At 40.7% G+C, this 23,692-nt stretch overlaps 1 protein-coding gene across 1 annotated transcript in view; it reads right to left on the bottom strand.

Annotated features, from left to right (window-relative positions):
• Window positions 1-497: 497 nt before the first annotated feature.
• Window positions 498-23,692, bottom strand: part of nek11 (NIMA-related kinase 11) — a 331,369-nt gene continuing 308,174 nt past the window's right edge. The window contains exon 15 of the mRNA XM_063069323.1: window positions 498-1,394. Coding sequence (XP_062925393.1) covers window positions 1,166-1,394 — 229 coding nt within the window. The 3' untranslated portion in view covers window positions 498-1,165. The remainder of the gene's footprint in view (window positions 1,395-23,692) is intronic.

Consider the following 23,692-nt stretch of genomic DNA (forward strand, 5'->3'; position numbering starts at 1 on the left):
AAATTCAAGAACAGCTTCTATCCCACTGATCAGACTCTAAAACAGAAATACTGTATGATAAGATGGATGCCTGATCTCACAATATACATATCCTTGTTATGATCATTTGCTTTATCGTTTTCCTCCACTGTACTTTTTTAGTAGCTTTTACACTTATTGTGCATTGTTATTGTTTTACCTTTTTTTGACGTCAGTGCACTGTGTAATGATTTGAACAGTGTTCAAGACAATCTTTTCACTGTATCTTGGTACGTGACAATAATATACCAATACCAATATGTGTCCATACTGGGGTAAGTTTGTGGCTTTTAGGAGAAGCTGGAGATGTTGGTGCTCCATGTGCCTACTGCCATTGCCACACGGTGGATGGATGGGGCTGAGGCAATGTTTTAGTTGCTGTTGTGCATTATGAACATTGCCCTGTATGTTAGCCGGGTAGGGACCAGATATTTAAGGTAACAGTGTCAGACCCAATGATGGGAAACATTCTGGCAGGAATTTGTTTTTAACATCTTCATTGTTGAATACACAATTATCTTCACTTAAAATTATATAGGGCTCCAAAACATAATTAAGGAGTAATAAATTGAAGTTTCTGTTTTATTTATCCAAAATAACACTAATTGCACAGGCACTGAAAAATTACTGAAAGTTACATTCTACAGATTCTGGAGAAATTACCCTCATTTGTCTGCTGATGAATAGCAGCATTTGTTTTTGTTCACTTCTGAATCATAGCAAAGCAATCCTTTAACCAGCCGCTTTTTGCAATTTCCTTCTTAAAACATGCCCAAGTTTTATAAAAGTTTAGCCAGAGATTTTCTCGGTGAAATTACCTATTATAAACAACCTGGTCTATTGAATTTAAGACCAAATTGCATATTATCTGCTTCTGTTACTGTGACACCAGGGTACTAGGTAAATTAATTATGGCAAATGCTGAAAATCCAATGCAGAACATGCTATAAAAACTCTGCAGACTAGGCAACATCTATGGAGAGTTAATGTTTTAGGTCTACTAAACACTTACACCAGTGCTGAAATCTTAACTCCTCCTTTCTTTCTCAGATGCTGTCTGACCTGTGGTCATTCAGTGTTGCTATTACAGCCTAAACTGATGTTGTCTATTAGCTGGTGCAGAGGAGAGGATCCTTAACTGCATTACTCATTGGCCAGAATCATCACTATTTAACTGCTGAGCTGCTGCTGAAGATGACTGTAGTTGTTCCTCAAAATACAGAAGTTGATCAACTTCAAAGCAGTCGCTTGGTTTGGCTCCCAGCCTCTCCAGATTCTCCATGACTTCCACCTCCCTGGTGTTCTCTCTCCGTGCCTTCTTCAAATAGTCATAAATTCTCTGGAACAGATCTGCTTCCAGTTTTTGAATGGCTGCTCTAAGATGCAAATACATAAAAAACAAACATTATCAATGCATTTTGGAGGGATAAGCATTTGAGTATTAATAATACATGGACAACTGTAAATCTCTAGGAGAAAAGAACTGCCTTTATAAATGTAAAGACGTCATAGATTCAAACAGCATAGAATCTTCAGCCAACCATGTCCACGTCTATTTGTTTTGCTCATCAACGTTATTCCCATTTACCCATATAAGGTCTATATCTTTGTAAATCTTGCTGTCTCAGATGCCTGTCTAATTGCCTCCTAAACATTGATTCCATCTTAAGACATAGGAGTAAAATTAGGCCATTCAGCCCATTAAGTCTGCTCTATCATTTGATCATGGCTGACATGTTTTTCCCTGTCAAGCCATTTCTCTTGCCTTCTCCTGTAATCCTTAATATCCTCACTCATCAAAGACTTATCAACCTCCACTTTAAGTATATCCAATGACTTAACCTCCACAATGAATTCCACCCTCTGACTAAAGAAATTTCTCCACTCTGTTCCAAAGGGCCACCCTTATATTCTGAATCTCTGCCCTCAAGTCCTAGATTTTCTCAATACTAGAAGCATCCGCTCCATGTCTACTCTTTCCAGGCCTTTCAATATTCCCCTCATCCTTCTAAACTTCAGCAAGTACAGGCCCAGAGCTGTCAAATGTTCCTCCTATGTTAACCATTTCATCCCTAGAATCAATTTTGTAAACCTTCTGTGGACATTTTCCAAATCCGCTCTGTCCATCCTTGGATATGGGGCTCAACTGCTCACTATACATCAAATATGTTCTGAACAACACCTTATAAAGCTTCTGTATTGTGTTCTTGCTGTTATGCTCTAGTTCCCTTGAAATGAATGGCAACATTGCATTTGCTTTCCTTTGCTACCTCTTCCGATATCAGCCACTGTGTGTGCACGTGGTGAGGGAGAGACTTCACCCTCAGAAAATCTTTGAAATCCCTGCCACTCAGCTGAAACCCATTCCCTTTTGTTTTTGGCATAACTAACACAGTAAAAAGATTCTGACTATCCACCCTGTCCGTGTCTCTTCAACCCAGGCAATGTTCCGGTGAAGCAAATCATAAACACGAGAAATTCTGCAGATGCTGGAAATCCAAAGCAACACACACAGAATGTTGGAGTAAGCGAGCAGGTCAGGCAGTATCTGTTGAAATAAATAAAGGCTTGATGTTTCAGGCCATGACCCTTCTTCGGGACTAGAAAGGAAGGGTGAAGGCAACAAAATCAAAAGCTTGGGGGAGGGGAAAGAGGATAAATTAGAAAGTGATAGGTGAAGCTAAGTTGGTAGGAAAGATAAAGGGCTGGAGAGGAAGGTAGGAGAGGCGAGTGGGTCGTAGGAGAAAAGGAAGAAGAAGGGGACCCAGGGGAAAGTGAAAGGGAGCTGAGAAGAGGTGAGGGGCCAGAGTGGGGAATAGAAGAAGAGGGGAGGAGGAGGGATTTTTTTTTCACCAGGAGAAATCAATATTCATTCCATCAGGTTAAAGGCTATCCCAGATGGAATACAGGGTGTTGCTCCTTGAGCAGGAAGGCAGCCTCATTGTGGCACAAGAGGAGGACACAGACTGATGTATCAGAATGGGAATGAGGTTTCGAAAATAAAATGCTTAGCCACTGGGAAGTTCTGCTTTTGGTGGATGGAGCAGAGGTGTTCAAAGGAATGGACCCCCAACTTACAATGGGTTTCACCAATGTGGAGGAGACTGCATCGGAGCATCGGACATAATCGAGGACCCCAGCAGATTCACAGGTGGAGATGCTCTGGTGAACCTTCTCAGCACCCTGTCTGAGCACGATGACATCCTTTCCATTGTGGGTTGACCAGAACTGCACAGAACTCCAAATGTGACTTAAGCAGTGTTGACTTAGAATTTAACATTCCATATTTGATATACTATGCTGCCATCTATGAAAGCAAGTATGCTTTAGTCATAGTCATAGTCATACTTTATTGATCCCGGGGGAAACTGGTTTTCGTTACAGTTGCACCATAAATAATTAAATAGTAATAAAACCATAAATAGTTAAATAGTAATATGTAAATTATGCCAGGAAATAAGTCCAGGACCAGCCTATTGGCTCAGGGTGTCTGACCCTCCAAGGGAGGAGTTGTAAAGTTTGATGGCCACAGGCAGGAATGACTTCCTATGACGCTCTGTGTTGCATCTCGGCGGAATGAATCTCTGGCTGAATGTACTCCTGTGCCCAACCAGTACATTATGTAGTGGATGGGAGACATTGTCCAAGATGGCATGCAACTTGGACAGCATCCTCTTTTCAGACACCACCGTCAGAGAGTCCAGTTCCATCCCCACAACATCACTGGCCTTACGAATGAGTTTGTTGATTCTGTTGGTGTCTGCTACCCTCAGCCTGCTGCCCCAGCACACAACAGCAAACATGGCCACCACAGACTCGTAGAACATCCTCAGCATCGTCCGGCAGATGTTAAAGGACCTCAGTCTCCTCAGGAAATAGTCATTCATGCCTGTATGACTATTTTCAGGGACGTAGACTTGTATCCCAGGGTCCCTCAGATCACCAACACTCTCCAGCACTTTTATCATTTACTGTTTATGTGCTATCCCTTACTTAGCTTCCCAAAATGCAACACGTCATACTTGTAAGCATTATTCCATTTAACCAATTTTCCATCTGACCTACATCCTGGAGTAACCTCAGGCAACCTTCCTCATGCGAGCGACAAAACCACCAATTCCTGTGCCGTCTGAGAACTGACTAATCATACCTCCTACAATCCCAAGCTGCTAATATACATGACAAACAACAAAGGCACCAGCACTGATCGTTGGTTGGATTCTTCATGTCTGAATCTATTTTGGAATTTAATTTGGATCAATTACGAGTATTTTAACAGATGGGAATTAGAAAATGTAGAACAAATTTCAATCATCCAGGTGGTGATGCACTGACTTCAAACAAGCTCCAATTTGAAATTGGTAAAATGTACTATATGCTTGATCCAAATTGGCATTTCAATATGCAGCAACATCAGTACACCCAGACTTTCTTCTACTTGGTTAACTATTTGATTTATTCATCTAATAACCACTGTTGTTACAGGCCTAAATTCAAGATATCAATGCAGTCCAAAATAAAGAACTACATTTAATACATTGTGAGATTATTTCAATAAGATTCAGGAGCAGAATTACGCCATTTTGCCCATCAAGTTTGCTCCACCATTCCATCGTGGCTGATTTATTATACTTTTTAACTCCATTCTTCTGCCTTCTCCCTGTAATCTTTGACGCCCTGATTAATCAAGAACCTATCAACTTCTGCCTTAGATATAGCCAATGACTTGGCCTTTGCACAATCATCTGTGGGAATGAGTTTTACAGATTGACCATCCTCTGGTGAAAGAAATTCCTCCTCATCTCTGTTCTAAATGGTTGTCCCTCAATTCTGAGGCTGTGCCCTCGGGTTGTTGACTCCCCCACTATAGGAAACATCCTCTCTGCATCCACTCTATCTTTCAACATTCCATAGGTTTCAAAGAGATCCCCCCCTCATCCTTCTAAATTCCAGCAACAATATAACCAAAGCCATCAATCTCTCCTCATATATTAACCCTTTTATTCCTGGCATCATTCTCATGAACCCCCTCTGGGCCCAACCAATGCCAGCAGACTTTTTCTTAGATAGGGTCCTAAAATTACTCGCGAAGCTCCAAGCGCAGTCTGACCAAGGCCTTCTAAAACCTTATAACCTTCTCCAAATGAATGCTAACATTGTATTTGCCTTCCTTACCACCAATTCAACCTGAAAGTTAACCTTTAGGGAACCCTGCACGAGGCTCCCAAATCCCTGTGCATCTCTGATTTTTGAATTTTCTCCTCATTTAGAAAATAGTCTATTCCTTTATTCCTTCTGTCAAAGTGCATGACCATACACCTCCCTACACTATATTCAATCTGCCACTTCTTTGCCCATTCCCCCAATCTGTCTAAGTCCTTCTGCAGACATCCTGCTTCCTTAACACTACCTGTCCCCCCACCTATCTTCGTATCATCTTCAAACTTGGCCAGAAAGCCATCAATTCCTTCATCTAAATCATTGACATATAACATGTAAAGAAGTGATCCCAACACTGACCCTTTTGAAACGCGACTAATCACCATCAACCAAACAGAAAAGGCCCCATTTATTCTCGCTCTTTGCCTCCTGCCAGTCAGCCAATCATTTATCCATGCTAGTACCTTTCCTGTAATACCATGGGCTCTTATCTTGTTAAGCAGACTCGTGTATGGCACCTTGTCAAAGCCCTTCCGAAAATCCAAGTAAACCACATTCACTGACTCTCCTTTGTCAGTCATGAACATTATTTCCTCAAAGAATTCTAAAAGATTTTTCAGGCATGATTTCACCTAAAGGAAACCAAGATGACTTTGCCTATTTTATCATGTGCCTTCAAGTATCCTGAAACCTCATCCTTAATAATAAACCCCAACATCTTTTCAATCACTGAAGTCAGGCCAACTGGTCTATAATTTCCCTTCTTCTGCCTCCCTCCCTTCTTAAACAGTGGAGCAACATTTGCAATTTTCCATTCCTCAGGAACCATTCCAGAATTCACTGCTACTTGTAAGATCATTACTAAATGCCTGCACAAACTCTTCAGCAACTCCTTTCAGAACCCTGGGGTGTATCCATCTGGTCCAGATGACTTATCTACCTCCAGACTTTCCAGCTTCACAAGCACCTTCTCCTTAGTAATAACAGTGACACTCACTTCTGCCTTTTGACACACTCATATTTCTGGCTTTCTACTAGTGTTTCCCACAGTGAAGACTGACACAAAATACTTACTAATTATGTCCACCATTTCTTTGTTCTCTATTATACCTCTCCAGCATCATGTTCTAGTGGTCCAATGTCTACTCTCGTCTTACTTTTACTCTTAATATATCTGAAAAATTGTTTTGTATCCTCTTCTATATTATTGGATAGCTAACCTTTATATTTCATCTTTTCTATCTTTACGGCTCTTTTAGTTGCCCTTTGTTGGTTTTTAAAAGCTTCCCAGTCTTCTACCTTCCCACTAATTTTTGCTGTATTACATGCCCTCACTTTCGCATTTTATGCTGTCTCAGCCATGGTTGCCTTGTCCTCACTTCTGAATATTTCTTCATCTTTGAGCATATCTTACCTGTGTCTTTCAAATTTCCTCCGGGAGCACCAACCATTGCTGTTCTACCATCATGCCTGCTGGTGTCCCGTTCCAATCAACTTTGGCCAGCTCCTCTCTCATGCTTTTATAATTACCTTTACTCCATTGTAATACTGATACATCCAATTTTAGCTTCTCCTTCTCAAACAGCAGCCCAATGTATTGATATTTATGTTATATGAACCTTCCCTCCATCATTTCTCACTTAACCATAATTTGTATATCCTATACCCATGTCTCCCATGTGCTTATCCAGTTATCCCCTACCCCCACAGTTAAAGACCAAGGAGGAGGAACAGGAATAGGCCATTCAGCTCCTCGAGGCTGTTCTGCTACCTAGTAGGATTGTGGTTAATCTGAAATACCTCAAGTTCACTTTCCTCCACGGTTCCCAAAGGCCTCTGATTCCCCTTCTTGATTAAAGTCTTTCCAGCCTCAGCCTTAAATATATCCAAGGTCTTTACCCTCACTACTCCTTTTAGAAAGAAGTTCTGATGAGAAGCAATTCATCTCAAATGGCTGCAATTTATTGGGAGACTAGGTCCTCAGGTCCTGGGCTGGATCATGAGTGGAAATACCTTTGCAGCTTTTAGCCAATCTATCACCCAAAGAATTTTGTATGTTTTGTTACGAGAATACACATAAAATTAAGATGTTTGCTGGCCTGGGCTAGCATCAGTGGCATCAGCAGTTGGTCTGCCACCTGCCCTCAGGGGAAGGAGAGATAAGGAACAATGGAGCAGCGTCTGGAGATGTGTAATGAAGGGATGTGGGAGGAAGAGCTGTCTGGAGCGGCTCCCCCCTTTGAACCCTGAACTGTTTGAAGTGATGGACAGGCGATACCCCAGCAGGGGGATAAAAAGGGGACAGGTTCGCTAAGACAGACACACACGCCACCCGAGGTAACGAGACCCTGGAAGCGGTACGCTTCTCACGAGTGGGTGAGAAGTGCCAGACAACGACCAGGGTGGAAAGGTACGATCAGCGGGAACCCGGTGTGTGTCCGCCCTTGCCTGGGTGCCGGGTTCACTGCAGAGGATCGACCGCATCTGGAGGAGGGGTCACAGTCGGTGACCTCAGGTGACATCACCAAGGACCCGCCCAAATGCTGTTTGTGAGCCATCCCGCTGGTCTGTGAGTGAAGCTGTGCTGAATGATGAGTTGTTCCTATTCTATGTCTCTCTTCCCCACCTTGTCCATCGCCATGACAACGATTACTGCGAACTGAACTACAAACTGGACTGAACTTTGAGTCATTTTGAAATTGGTCATTTACCCCTAGACAACGATAGAGCTTGATTGATGCTGTTATCTTAATTCTGTGCACATGTGCGTTTATCATCGCTGAACTGTTGCATTTATTATCCTTTCGATTAATGTGTTGCTTGTTTCTTTAATAAAACTTTCTTAGTTCTAGTACTCCAGACTCCAACTGAGTGATCCATTTCTGCTGGTTTGGCAACCCAGTTACGGGGTACGTAACAGTTTCAATAAGATTACCTTGCACACTTCTAACATCCAATAAGTTGTCTCAACCTGTTAAATTACTCTTCTTGGAACAATCTTCAATACTGTGGTCAAGTAAACCTTTCTTTTCATACCTTTCCTTTGGGGGACCAAAAATTGTTCAGTTTATTCTCAACGTGACCTTATTTGTGTCCTATGCAGTTGCAATAAGATTTCCATATTTTTATACAATGAAATAATGGTTGATAACCCATTAGCTTTGGACTTGTGTGCCAGCGTTGTGTACTTCATTATACTCCCACCACCGCCACCAATCCTCATGTGCCACAGAAATTTGCAGTTTTCTACAGTATTTGCAGTATTCTGTAGCATTTTCCAGTCTCGCTCCATTTAAATAATACTTTTCTTTCTTCCTTCCAAGCTGAACAGCTTCACATTTTCCCACACTACACTCCATTTGCCAATATCTTGTCCACTTGCCGAAGGTAACAATATTCCTAGAATCTCCTTGCCTTCTCACAACCAGATTTCCCATCCAGTTTTGTATCATCTAGAGATCTGGCAAACCATGCTCTGGCTTCCTTCCTCCAAGCCATTAACATGTGTTGTAAACAGCTGCAGTCCAAGCACTGTTCTCTGTGGCACCCTTCAACGCACAGACTGCCAAGTTCAAAAATGACCCCCTCATTTCCTAGGTACTGCTTCCTGTCAATGCCAGGGGCTATTATTTTGTGCAGTTGCAATAATACATATATTTTTTATATTATGATCCCCTGAAATACTGGGCAATGTTCCATTATCTTTTGCTGTTACCGTTACACTCCAAGTTACCTTTTCTAAGGCACTTAGTTGAACATTTTCTGGTAGTCCAAATATAATAATCTCTTATTTCTTCTCTATCATCCTGATTGAAATTTGAGACCATAAGGCCATAAGACATAGGAGCAGAATTAGGCCATTTGGCCCATCAATTTTGCTCCGCCATTCCATCATGGCTGATTTACTATCCCTCTTAACCCCATTCCCCTGCTTTCTCCCTGTAACCTTTATAAGACCAAGACTTGCTCAAAAGAACTGTTAAAAAAACCAGACACTATTTCCTCTTCCTGGGGTCGAGCTGACTCTCTCTGATTATTTTTTTCCAAATATGCTACAAACAATTCCTTTGTAGTTCCATCAAGTTTGTCTCCTTGTTTGAATAGAGTATTCACATTGGCAGATTTCTATTTTCTGCCATTTCTTTGGAATCTAAGGATTTCTTGACAGCCGTTTCTTTCAGAACCAAGCTAAAAAGCTAACTTTCAGTTTTACTGGTTTTCCTAACATTGGTTCTTCAGTGATGGTGTTTAATTCCTCACCATCATCATTCAGTGGTAATGGCTTCTCAAATCATTCATTCATTCATTATGTGCGGTGCCACGACATGGGTAATCACGGTCTTGACCAATTCTACAGAAGTGTTTGTCACTGCCTTCTTCTGGGCGGTGTCATTACAAGATGGGTGGCCCAAGCCATTACCAATACTCTTCAGAGATTGTCTGCCTGATGTCAGTGGTTGCATAACCAGGACTTGTAACATGCACCAGCAGCTCTTACGACCATCCACTACCTGCTTCTACACAAATTAGCCTCTACCCTAATAACTGCAAAATATCTGTTCCAATTCCTCAGGCATTTCCTTTAACTACATAACTACTATTCTAGTCTCTCTCCGGGGGAGAGGGTGATGTTGTTTCATTGGACTTTCTCTTCCTTTTTATACACTTAAAGAAACCCTCACTCAATACTCCATGACTCTACTCACAGACTATTACCTTGTGCAGCTGCAATAAGAATTCCATATTTTATACTATAACTTCTTGAAATAATAGTCAATATCCCATTATCTTTTCTATTACTTTTACACTTGTAGGTTATCTTTTCTGAGGCAGCTAGTTTGCCTTTATAATTTTTTTTGCTATCATTTTTTAATCTTTGTATCTTGAATTTATCCCAGAGAACTGGTATCTTTCACACCATTATATGTTTCCTCTTTCTCCTTAATGTCCTTCTGAAACTCCTTGGTTAACCATGACTAAATTATCCCTTAGAAACTTCCCTCGTTTTTTGCTGAGCATCATAAATCAGTCCCTTAAATGTCTGCTACTGCTTGCCTACTATCTTTCCGGCTAATCCATTACCACTACTCTATTCTCACTCCAATGCAATCCTTTATTTAAGTTCATCACAATTGTTTCCGACCAATGCTGATTGATACAAAATGTTATCATTACAATGATTGCAGCATCATTTATATAACCTGTCATATTATCTATGAGCAGATTACAAGGCATTTTTTTCCTGCTTGTCTCCATGTGTTACTGTCACAAACTAGATGCACTCTATGAATTCATTTCCATAACTGCCCTTCTTACATTATTGCACTTCTCTTTTTACATACCTCCCCATCCCTTCTTGCAGCATCTCTCTAAGCAACTGGGGAGATAGGGTCATAAAGAAAGCTTTTGGCACATTGACCTTCATAAGTCAAAGTATTGAGTATAGGTAATGGGATGTTATGTTGAAATTACATAAGACACGGGTGAGGCATAATTTGTAGTCTTGTGTGCAGTCTTAGCGTTTTGACTACTTACCTACAGGAACAACGTAAATAAAGTTAAGAGAGTACAGAGAAAACTTACAAGGATGTTTCCGAGACTGGAGGACCTGGGTTATATAGAAAGATTGAATAGGCTAGGACTTTATTCCTTGGAATATAGAAGATTGCGAGGAGATTTGATAGAGGAATACAAAATTGTGAGGGGTATAGATAGGGTAAATGCAAGTAGGCTTTTTTCTTTGAGGTTGGATGAGACTATAACTAGAGGTTGTGGGTTAAAGATGAAAGGTGAAAAGTTTAAAGGGAACATGAATGGAAACGTCTTTGCACAGGGGGTTGTGAGAGTGTGGAATGAGCTGCTAACGCAAGTGGTGCATACGAGCTCGATTTCAATAGTTAAGGGAACTTTGCATAGGTACATGGATGGCAGGGGTTTAGAGCATTGTGGTGCCAGTGCAGTCCCAGGGAGTAGGCAGTTTAAGCAGCTTGCCATGGACTAGATGGACTGAAAGGCCTGTTTCTGTGCTTTGACTCTATGACTTTATATAACATATGACCCTTTACCTCTTCCCTTCTCACGGATCCAAAGAGTTTTTCCAGGTGATGCAACAATGCATTTGCTTTTCCAGTTTAATATATATTGCATTTGCTGCTCACTATGTGCCTCTGTATTGGAGACTACTTTGCAGACCATTTAGTTTGCTTCTCTGAATTTCCAATGCTATTTTGACCTCTATCTTCAAGCCTTTCTATTGTTCCAACAGCACATAGAGAAAACCTGCATAAACAGCACCTTATCATTTGCCAAGGCATGTTGCACCCTCCACACTTAATGTCATGTTTAATAATTTCAGGAAATCCCCTTTTTTTCCACAGAAGAGACCCCTTTTTCAATGTGTTATGTCTCTATTATTTAATTCATTTGTTGCTTTCTTAGCTTAACAACTTTGGTCTGGACTATATCATATACATCTCCTCTGTTTTTTCTGCAACATAAAACACACTGTCTCTTCTGGGGAATAGTCCTTGACCTGAAGCATTAATCCTGTTTCTAACCTGTTGCGTGCTTCTAGAATTGTGTTTTTGTTTCAAATTTCCAGCGTCTGCAGCTTTGTTTAACTCCAAGAGCTGTGGGAGTAATTCCACCAGAAGGGCGAAAGTAATTCAAAGTGCTGGCTCATCACAAAATTCTCGAGAACAGTTAGGGAAGGCCAATAAATGCTGGTCTTAACGGTGGCATAACAACTCTCCCCAGGGATAATAAAACTAATTCTGATTCTGAATAAGTATATATTTTTCTACTTCATTTTGGCCTTTAACAACTGTTTTTTCCTTGTTTTTCTGGTGCTGCAGATTTCCATGCAACCAACTCAACCATACATCACATAAGTCATTCTTTGTGATATATCTCAGCTACAGTGTTAAAGTACTTTCCCTCTCAAGCCAATACTTTCTCCAGCAACACATACAAAATGTTGGGGGAACTCAGCATAGGTCAGGTAGCAGCTCTGGAGGGGAATAAACAGTCAACGTTTCGGGCCGAGACCCTTCATCAGCACTGGAAAAGAAGGAGGCAGAAGCCAGATAAAGAGGGTGGGGAAGAAAGACCTTGATAGGTTCTCCATATATACAAAGAGAGGTGCAAATAGTCCTGACGAAGGGTCTCAGCCCGAGACGTCGACTGTACCTCTTCCTAGAGATGCTGCCTGGCCTGCTGCGTTCACCAGCAACGTTTATGTGTGTTGCTTGAAATTTCAGCATCTGCAGATTTCCTCGTGTTTGCAAATAGTTTATGGGTTTGCTTAAAAAAAACTTTGATTTATTAACACCTAAATCACAAAGTAAGTTATAAAGATTTTAAAATACAATCCTGTAACTGGGGAGTATAGATGCCGAGAACAAAATATGAATTGACAATTATATGCACACACTTCCTGCAATCAGGCAAATTAACATCATAAATCACCATTTTCACCGAGCAGTAACCTTCTCTGCAGAGTAGCTCTGCAGAAAGTAATGCTGTGTTATTCCCCCAGAACACAGATGAGTAAGAGGGACTTAAGGATGATATTTTCACACAGGATTTGGGAAAGTGAGTGCAGAGCGAGAATCACATGGGGCCAGAACATTCATAATTGGGGCTGGGAAAGCACTCAGCAGGTCCAACCCCATCAGCAGTGAGAGAAACTGATGGAAAACTCAGGGTCATGGAACTTCTACCAGGAACAGAAAAGATAAGCCAACAAGCATGTTTGGAGGTACAGAGGAGGAAGGGCATGATGAGAACAGCAGGGATATTTGTGCTGGTGTGCAGACCAATTGTTTAATAAAAGAGCAGTTGGAGATGGAAAAGTTAAATAAGAGAAAATGAAACAGAAAAATGCAGCCACATCTACGGAGAGAGGCAAAAAAATGTTTGATCTGTATCCCATCAGAGACATTCCCACTGTTCCACCAAACCCTTTCCCTCTTGGCAAGTGAACACAATTATTTTCTAATTTTTTTCCAATTCTGATGAGAAGATCTTGACCTGAAGCGTTGGCAGTTTCGCTCCTACTGACACTGCCCAACCTGCCAAGCACTTCCAACTTCTTTAGTTTTTATGTCAAAATGTTAATATTTGGAAATGATCTGCACTTGTGAAGATGACCTGCATTCCTCACAACTGTAACCTCTGCTGACATTGCGGGAGCTTTATTGTGATTGGAAACTTTCATCCCATCCTAAAATCAGAACTAAAATTTAGTGCAGAATGCAATACAGTAATTTGATTACCCCTCATGGGTAAAAAAAGGCTCCTTGGGTGAGTCCAAATCAAATATAAACTAATCCATAATGTAACTTTACACATTATTAAATAAACTTGATTTAGATGATCAAAAGAATACTCGATAACAGTCACTAAAGTATATGCACACACTTCCTGCAAACAGTAGTCTGGGTACTCAATGAAACATTTGCTTGCTATGGAAACAATATAAATTCACAAGCTTGATTCCTGACATAAGGGAAATGACTTGTGAAGAAAAGACTGGCCTGAACCTACCAGTGTTTGGAAGAATGCAAAGTGATCTCAGTGTAATGTACACTCAGTGGCCACTTAGTTAGTTACTTGACGTACCTAATAAAGTGGCCACTGTGAAATTCTGTATTTTCTTATCTTCTGCTACTGTAAACCATCCATTCAGAAATGCTCTTCTGCACACCACTGCTGTAATATGTCATTATCTGAGTTACTGTCTCCTTCTTGTCAGTTTGAACCAGTTTAGCCATTCTCCTGTGACTTCTCTCATTAATGCACTTTTGCCCAAAGAACTGCCGCTCACTGGATCCTTTATGTTTTTCGCACCGTTCTCTATAAACTCTAGAGACTGTTGTGTGTGAAAATCCTAGATCAGCAGTTTCTGAGATACACAAACCACCCCATCTGGCACCAACTATAATTCCATGGTCATAACTCAGTTAGCTCACATTTCTTCCCCATTCTGATGTTTGGGATGAACAACAGCTGAACCTCTTGACCTTGTCTTCATGCTTTTCTGTATTGAGTCACTGCCACATGATTGGCTAGTTAGATGTTTGTAATAATGAGCAGGTGTACCTCATAAAAAGGCCACTGATTATGGAAGCATCTGAATAGGATCAACAAACAACATACTGAGCAGGTTGTTTCCTCTGGTCAGAGTGTTCTAGAATTAAGGACAATGGGCTCAAAATAAGAGCTTACTTATTTAAGTGAAATAAAGAAAGGATTTTCACTCAAAATCTTTCAACTTGATATAGAAACATATGAAATACGATCAAAAGAAGGCCACTTACCCCTCCATCCCAGCTCTGTCATTTATCAAGCCCACAGCTAATCTTGCACTTTAATATCATTTTCTTGCACTATCATAACATCCTTTGTTTCCCCTTAATATCCATAAATCTACTCAATGTTTTATGGATTCATCACTGTTTTGAATCAACTCAGTGACTGAACCTTAACAACTCCCTGTGACAGAGAATTGCAAAGAATCTCACACCCTGAGGAAAGCTCTTCTGTGGCCTATTTTTATGCTCAAACTGTATCTTCTAGTTTTAGACTCCACAACTAGAAGAAACATCCTGCATTTAAGTCTGTCAAGAACCTTTAGAGATCAAGTTTGATTGGGATATCCTAGCATACTTCTAACAACAGAGAGTACAGGCCCAGTCTACTCAATCTGTCCTCAAATGGCAAACTGATTATATCCAGAACCAGTTTAATGTATTTTTACTCTATTTCTATAGGCAAGTATATACTTTCTGTTGTTAGGAAGACCAAAATGATACTTAATACTCCATGTGAGGTAACTGCAGTGAGTCTGTATTCAATTTCTCTTGTAACAAAGGCCAACATACCAGTTGCCTGCCTCGTTGATTGTTACACCTCCATGTTGGCTTTGAGTGACTTGTGTACAAGGATATCCGTGTCCTGTCCAACAATAATATCATGCAACCTCTTGTCATTGAAAAACTATACCCCGTTTAGCTTTTACACACCAAAATGAATGATCTCAGATTCTTCCACATTCTACAGCATCTGTCATTCTCCTGTCCACTCATTCAACATTTCAATATCTTCCCTCCAAAAGCCTCCTTACACCCTCCTCAGTACTCATAATTCTGCAATCCCATCTCCCTTAATATAACTTCTTCTCTACCCCAGGAGCCAATGGATGCTTGATTACCAAACTATATTCTTGGCTGCAATTGATAAATTTTTCTAACATTGAGTAAATCAAAGGATTTAAGAATCATCCAGGAAAATGGATTTGAGAAATTGGATCAGCCATAATCTTAGCGAACAGCAGGGAAGGCTTGAGATTTGTATGATCTATTCTTGGTTCAATTTTTCATGGACAGTACAGTGCAGAAGCCTCAGGCACATATAAATAGCTAGGATGCCTATGACTTTTGCACAGTTCTGTATTTGTGAACTTGAAGTGGAGAGTGAGTGTATAAATCTGGTGGGAGCAAAGGATGTTGGGAATGGTGAGGGTGGAGTGCCATGGGAGGGGTGTGGGACAGGTGGCAGAGAAGGGTGGGGGAGTTTGGCATGGGTACAGACACACCCAACCCTGAGACACCAGGCAAGGTCATTTGATTATTTGATTCCAAACAGTTGGTTTATTGACCATTACAGAATGTCTTTCTGGTGCTTCCCACTCCCTCCCCTCTCCCTTCCCCTCTTCTCAACCATGATTCCCCTCTCTCTGCCCCATTCCCACTCTCAGTCCACAATAGAGACCCATATCAGAATCAGGCTTCGTCATATATGTCATGAAATTTTCGTTTGCTGCAGCAGTACAGCGCAGAGTTCACCACAGCCCATCTCAAAAATAAGACTTTTGCACAGTACTGTACAAGACTGCAAAATTAAAATTTAATAATTGTAGCATTACAAAAAACTGCACAGATTACAAAGGAAAAAAATTCTTTCTTAAGACACAAATACTTAAAAAAAGGTTTATGAAGACTCTAGTGGACAAATTAAATTGGACTAAATAAATTTAAACTGTAACAGCATATTAGATATTGAGGTGAACTTGGATTAAGAGAAACTCCTTCTGTTAGGGAATCTAGAATAAAGAGACGCAGTCTTAAAAATTAGCTAGGCCTATTATGAAGTGAAATTCGGGCAATCTCCACACAGAGAAAATGTCAAGTTTGGAACTTATCTTTGTATCAGCAATTGATGCTCCATCAATTGTTAATTTGAAATCTTACATTAATAAACTTGATAACCAAAGTATTAAGGGATTTGGAGTAAAGGGGAATATGTGGAATTAAATCAGAGATCAGTCTTTATCTTATTGTTCATGTCTGCTTAGGATACACCATCCTTCATTGCTCCAACCCCAACAACAATCACAGAGGGCTTTCATATCACTTGTACCTGAAGAATAGGTCGGACCATTCAGGATACTTGGGATGATGAAGACAAAATATGGTGCAAAAAAAGGAAATAGTAAGATACTTTTGGATGAAATGAAGTAGCTGTAGCACAACAAAAATATCCAAAGGGGATTTCTCAAGAATGTTATGAAATAAAAACTGCTGTCAGGTTAGAATGTCCTGGATCAAGTCCACTGCATAGATTTGGCATCCATGATGTCACCAAAACGTACTTGCATTATCTGAATGCAAAGGGCCACCTGAACTGATCATCTGACCCAATAAGTCTACAGCGGGTTGGCCATGAACAGTAAACACTGAGACACCACTTGGGGATAAAGGTAACTTTCTAAAGAAGCAAGAAAGGCAAGTTTCCTGCTGTCAGACTTTTTAACTGAAACTCCATCTGTGTAGGATACACGCCACCAATGTTGTCCAAGGGAAAGGCATTAGGACCCATACAACTTGGCTCCGGTGTCGTCGCAGAGTAATGTGCCGTTAAGTGCCTTGCTCAAGGACACAACACTCTGCCTCAACCGAGGCTCGAACTAGCGACCTTCAGATCACTAAACAGACACCTTAACCACTTGGCCACGTGCTGACACCTTACAATCATTCTTAAGGTATACCTCTAATGTGATCTTCAAGTTCAAATTTATTATCAACCAACCATACATGAACACAGCCAAATGAAACAGCATTCCTCTGGGGCTGAGGTGTAAAATGCAGAACCAATAGCACACAGCACATAACACATATAGTTATGACAGCAGGAAAACATACAGCGACAACAAAATAATATAGTCCAAGTCCCTGGGTGGTTTGGCCTGTAGACTGATAGTGCATAGGATGATGTCCTGGTCCAGCTTGTCTTCCACTGAGCAAACAGTGGCAGCACCAATGGGACGGGATGGCCTCCAACCAAATGGGGATCCCAGTGCATCCACAGAGGCCTCTGCACTCTACCACACCACCTCCAGTGTCTCTTCTCCTGGGCAGTTGCTACGGGCGACACCGCAGCACAAGAGCCTGGTCCACACATCAACCAAGGCAACATAGCTTCCCCACCATTGGTCTTTCCATTGAATCAGTGAACCGAACTTGCAGTATTCTGCATTATCAATGGTCCGATAGGATCTTGTGATCACAATAAAAATATCCAAGACAATCATTTGTACCATTTGTTGGACTGCACACAGTCTTCGCAGAACAATGGTATGCAACAAGTCCAGGTAGTACGCAGCTGTCGCAGTCAAGTAAAGCACCGATGGGGTAGACCAGCAGTACTTGATATTCTTAATATCCAGCAGTGTCTTGTGATCGTAAAAAAGATGTAAAACACAAACAAATGCACCTTTGGTTGGACCCGGAGAGGCTCAGGGTTCTTTGTATCAGCGATCTTTGAAGATTACACAATGGGAGATGGTTTAGACATTACTAACAATTTACATAGTCAGTGGTCTTGATAATTTGATGGATGAATCACCCTTCTATAAAGAATCTAGAGAAAAATCTGGGACAATTGATGACTTGAGTCCCTGTCGAGGAATGCAATGGTCACTTGAATAAAGATCAACTTAAAGGATTTTAAGTTATAGCCCTTTGACCATTTGAGTATGTTGCTTATTACATAATTAATTTTAATAGAAGATTGTCAGAGCCCAATTTATATTCTGTAATTAATCAAGACCCATCTCATTTGAAATGTGTTAATTTAAGAGATGTCATAAAAAAAGTTATTGCCTCGTGACTGCAATAGATACTTGCCTTGTAAATCATCTCTCTAAATAGAGTGTAAAAACTTGCCATATTAAAGCATTCACACAGTAATTGGAATATCCTTCCAGTGACCATTGAGTTACCAAATTATTAAAAATCATCAAAATCCTGACTGCGGCTATAGAGCATAGAAGCAATAGATTTGTGATTTCATTGTTGATTAATAGTCCTTTCTCACTCTGTCAGAAGGTTATGGTTTCAAACTCTGCTCCCAAGAGTTGTGTATATTTAAAACAGTCTAGGACTCCCGTGCAGTACAGATAGATGAGCATTATTGGAGGTATTGTCATTTGGATGGGTATAAAAGCAAGGCCTGTCTATTCTCCCAGAGTGGTGAGATTATCTCCCAACGTCCCAATTAGCATGCACCTTTCCTTTCACAACACAAAAACAAATGGTTATTTTAATGCTTGTGCAGTGAACCTGGAATGGCTATTATATTTTATACAAATGCAACCCTGTTTCCACAAAGTACTCCATTGGCTGTGAGTTATAAGGGACATAAAAGATGTTATATAAATGCTGTTCTGCTCTTGATGCAGAGCTCTCAGTCATGTGTGGTTGACACACAAAGGGGAAATCTGATGGGTACACAAGAGGAAAAACAATAATGCGATTCGAGGCCAAACATTTATGTGCCAGGGAGTGGGGAAAGCATTTCCAGAGAATGAATATGGTCACAAAGCCTGTAGATACAATGTAATTCCAGACAATCCCACTGCAATTTCTGAGATCTTCCGTGTGCAAACAGTCTGCTACCGTTGCCGTTTTGCTGAAAGGGTTAAATTGGTGGTCCAGCCAAATGGAGAAAATACAATTTTACTAGTTCTCAATCAGGCGTGGGAATTAATTGGAAATCAAGTTCAATTAATTTCTCGTTAATCAGGGTCAAATCTAATTTATATATCTTCTAATATGGTTTAGATAGGTCTATTATATTGGAGCACCTCTGGCCACAAATAACAACAACATCAAAATGCTGGAGGAACTCAGCAAACCGGGCAGCATCTATGGAAAAAAGTACATTTGACGTTTCGGACCAAAACCCTTTGGCAGGACTGTCACCTTAAGTGTTGCTCATCCTATATTTAAGCATCATTCTACACAGTCATTCCACATCAATATCACAGCAAAATCACAAAACTGTTCATTTTCTTGTCGCCCAATCTCCTGTGAAAATTTAGATATTTGACTACATAATATCTTTTGCATCATTTCAGGATCCTTCAAAGCACATTACAGCTGATGAAGGATTTTTTTAATTTATAAAGGGTGTGGTCACTATTATGATGTAGCAATCCAATAGCCTCCCAGATGTACAGCACTGTGCAAGGTCTGAGGCACGCTAGATTTTTAATATGGTTTCAGATGGTATGGTCTCCACAGTGCCTTGATCTCAACATCATCGAGGCTGTTTGGGATTACCTGGAGAGACACAGGCAAGTGGGGCAACAAATTCTGTAGAAGAACTGTGGCAAGTTCTCCAAGATGCTTGGAACAACCTAAGAGCCGATTTTCTTATAAAACTGCACGACAGTGTACCTAGGAGAATTGATGCAGTTTTAAAGGCAAGGGATAGTCACACCAAATATTGATTTGATTTATCTTACTGTTTACTGCTCTTTATAGTAATTTTTTTGATATCTAGAAACTTTACACCATTATTTTTGAAAGCACCTTCACTTTACAGAATTTTTTTACATGTGCCTAAGACTTTTGCACAGTAGCTGTACATTGTCTGCGTGTGCAGGCCAGACAAACTGATCCACTGCGTCTTACAGGTGTCCTGTGAGACAGAGGGGTTCCAACCCAACAGCATTCCCTGGGCAGTCATCGACCTGGTGAACTCTTAAAAGACATTAACTGTTTTTGATAGGCTGCTTAACAAGATAAAATCCTATGACATTACAGGAAAGATACTGGCATGGATAGAGGAATAGCTGACAAGCAGGAGGCAGCGAGTGGGAATAAAGGGGGCCTTTTCTGGTTGGCTGCCAGTGACTAGTGGTTTTCCTTAGGGGTCAGTATTGGGACTGATGCTTTTCACATTGTTTGTCAGTGAATTGGATAGTGGAATTGATGGCTTTGCGGCAAAGTTTGCCGACGATATGAAGTTATGTGGAGGGGTAGGTAGTGCTGAGGAAGCAATGCGATTACAGCAGGACTTCAACAAATTGGAAGAATGGGCAAAAAGCCGCAGATGGAATACAGTATTGGGAAATGTATAATGCATTTTGGTAAAAGGAATAGTAAGGACTATTATTTAAATGGGGAGAAGGTTCAAACATTGGAGGTGCAGAAGGACTTAGGAGTCCTCGTGCAAGTCTCCCAGAAAGTTAACTTACAGGGTGAGTCTGTGGTAAAAAAGGCAAATGCAATGATGGCATTTATTTCAAGGAGACTAGAATATAAAATCAAGGAGATAATTCTGAGTATCATCCACAAACTTTGCCACAGAGCCATCAATTCCATTATTCAAATCATTGACAAGCAATGTGAGAAGTAACCATCCCAATACTGACCCCTGAGAAACACTACTAGTCACCAGCAACCAACCAGAAAAGGCCCCTTTTACTTCCACTTGCTGCCTCCTGCCTGTCAGCCATTCCCCTATCCACGCCAGTATCTTTCCTGTAATGCCATGGGATTTTATATTATTAAGCAGCCTCATATGTGGCACCTTATCAAATGCCTTCTGAAAATCCAAGTAAATGACACCCACTGCCTCTCCTTTGCTCACCCAGCTTGATACTTCCTCGAAAAACTCTTAATAGATTTATCAGGTAAGATTTTCCTTTACAGAAACCATGCTGACTTTGACTTCCTTTATCAGAAGTCTCCAAGTACCCCGAAACTTCATCCTTAATAATTGATTCCAACACTTTCCCAACCACTGAGGTTAGGCTAACTGGCCTGTAATTTCCTTTCTTTTACTTTCCTCCCTTCTTATAGAGTGGAGTGACATTTGCAATCTTCCAGTCCTCCAGGACCAGACCAGAATCAAGTAATTCTTGAAAGATCAATGCCAATGCATCCATTACCTCTTCAGCAACCTCTCTCAGGACTCTGGGATGTAGTCCATATGGTCCAGGTAATTTATTCACTTTAAGAACTTTGAGTCTGCCTGGCACTTTTTACTTTGTAATAGCAATGGCAATCACTCCTGCTCCCTGACACTCATGGTCCTCTGGCATATTGCTAGTGTCTTCAACAGTCAAGACAGATGCAAAGTACTCATTATGCTCATCGGCCATTTCTTTGTCCCCCAACAGCATCATTTTCCAGTGGTACAATACCAACTCGCACCTCTTTATATAACTGAAAAAACTTTGGTATCCTGCTTTATATTATTGACTAGTTTGCCCTCATATTGCATCTTTTCCCTTTTTATGGCATTTTTAGTTGTGTTTTGTTGTATTTTAAAAGATTCCCATTCATCCAACTTCCCACTCACTTTTGCTGCCTTATATGCCATTTCCTTGACTTTTACGTAGCCCTTAACTTCCTTTGTCAGCTACAGTTGCCCTCCCCTGCCATATGAGAACTTCTTCCTCTCTGGGACAAATCTATCCTGCGCCTTGTGAACTATTCCCAGGAAATTCAGCCACCTCTGCTCTGTTGTCATCCCCGCCAGTATCCTCTTCCAATCCACCTGGGCAAGCTCCTCTCTCAGGCCTCTGTAATTCCGTTGATTCCATTGTGATGCTGATACATGTGACTTAAGCTTCTTTCTCTCCAACTGCAATACGAATTCAATCATATTATGACCACTGCCTCCTAACGGTTCCTTTACATTAAACTTCCTAATAAGTTCAGGGTTATTGTCACCAGTTGGAGTATTGTCAACAGTTTTGGGCCCCAGATCTCAGAAAGGATGTGTTGTCATTGGACAATCCAGAGGAAGTTCACAAGGATGATTCCTGGAATGAATGGGGCTAACATATGAAGAACGTTCGGCAGCATTGGGCCTCTACTCACCGGAATTTAGAAGAATACAGGGTGGGAGGGGGGTCTGATTCAAACCTACCGAATGTTGAATGCTCTAGATAAGGTGGATGTGGAGAGGATGTTTCCCATGGTGGGGGTATCCAGAATCAGAGGGCACAGTCTCAAAATAGAGGGGCAACCATATAGAACACAGCCTAGGAGGAATTTTTTTAGCCAGAGAGTAGTGAATCTGTGGAATGCTCTGCCACAGACTGCAGCGGGGGCCAAGTCCATGGGTATATTTAAAGCAGAAGTTGATAGTTTCCTGATCAGTCAGGGCATCAAAGGATATGGCGAGAAGGCAGGTGTATGGGGTCGAATGGGATCCGTGATCAGCCATGATGGAACATCTGAAGCAGGTTTGATGGGATGAATAGCCTAATTTTGCTCCTATGCCTTATGGTCTTATGATAATTCAATACATTAAAAAAAACTAATTGATTTAAACAATTAAAAATAAGAACATTAAAAATATTAAGAGATTAACAAATAATTAGAAACAGTAATTGTGATTTTCTGTATCTTGCAGCTCCAGAACCATTTATATTCTCATTCCTATTTACATTGCCTCCAGACAAATTGGCTGCAGTTAATAAGATTTTGCAAGCTGTCGGATAATGCCACCAACTTGTGTATCTTTTGTCTCTCCTGCTCCCCACCCTTTTACAAATATTCACTTTATTTTCCTCCCGATAGTCTTTTTAACTTTTTCTACTTGTGTAATGTTTTCTTTCTTCCATGCATTCAAGTCCAGGTTAGTTATAAGAAACGAAATGTCCACTGTGTTCTAAACTGCGGCCTGGTGTAAGAGATATTCAGTTATCTACCATCAATTCCTGCTTCCAGCTTCAGAGAAAATTCTAAATTGATGCTGCTTCTCTCCCCACTGAACATTTGGGCTTCCGTTTGAGGCTGAAAGCAAACTGCTGGAGATTCTCAGCTGGTTGAGCAGCGTCTGTGGTAAGGTGAGAAATCGTCAATGTTTGGGATTGAGACCCTGCATTATATCTGCAAGGGAAGATAGCTTGTATAAAGAAATGTTGCTTCTTTCTCCTGTCTCTGTTCATGGAAAAGCAGTTTGCTTTTTGGCTTCAGACCCCAGCATCTACAGTCCCTTGGGCTTCTATCTGAAGTTGTTCTTCCCAGTTTTACCTCTAGACAGATACAACTAGAATCAATTTCTACTTCTATAATCACTGCTTCTTACTGTCTGACAAGCTAAAAATCGATATTAGTTAGTTTACTCATTGCATTCACTTCTACATCCACATCTAAATTGAATGATCGTAATAGAATGATCAAAATGGGCTTCAATTTGGGGAGTATTG

The sequence above is a fragment of the Mobula hypostoma genome, chromosome 17, assembly GCF_963921235.1.
Source record: "Mobula hypostoma chromosome 17, sMobHyp1.1, whole genome shotgun sequence".
Lineage (NCBI taxonomy): Eukaryota > Metazoa > Chordata > Chondrichthyes > Myliobatiformes > Myliobatidae > Mobula > Mobula hypostoma.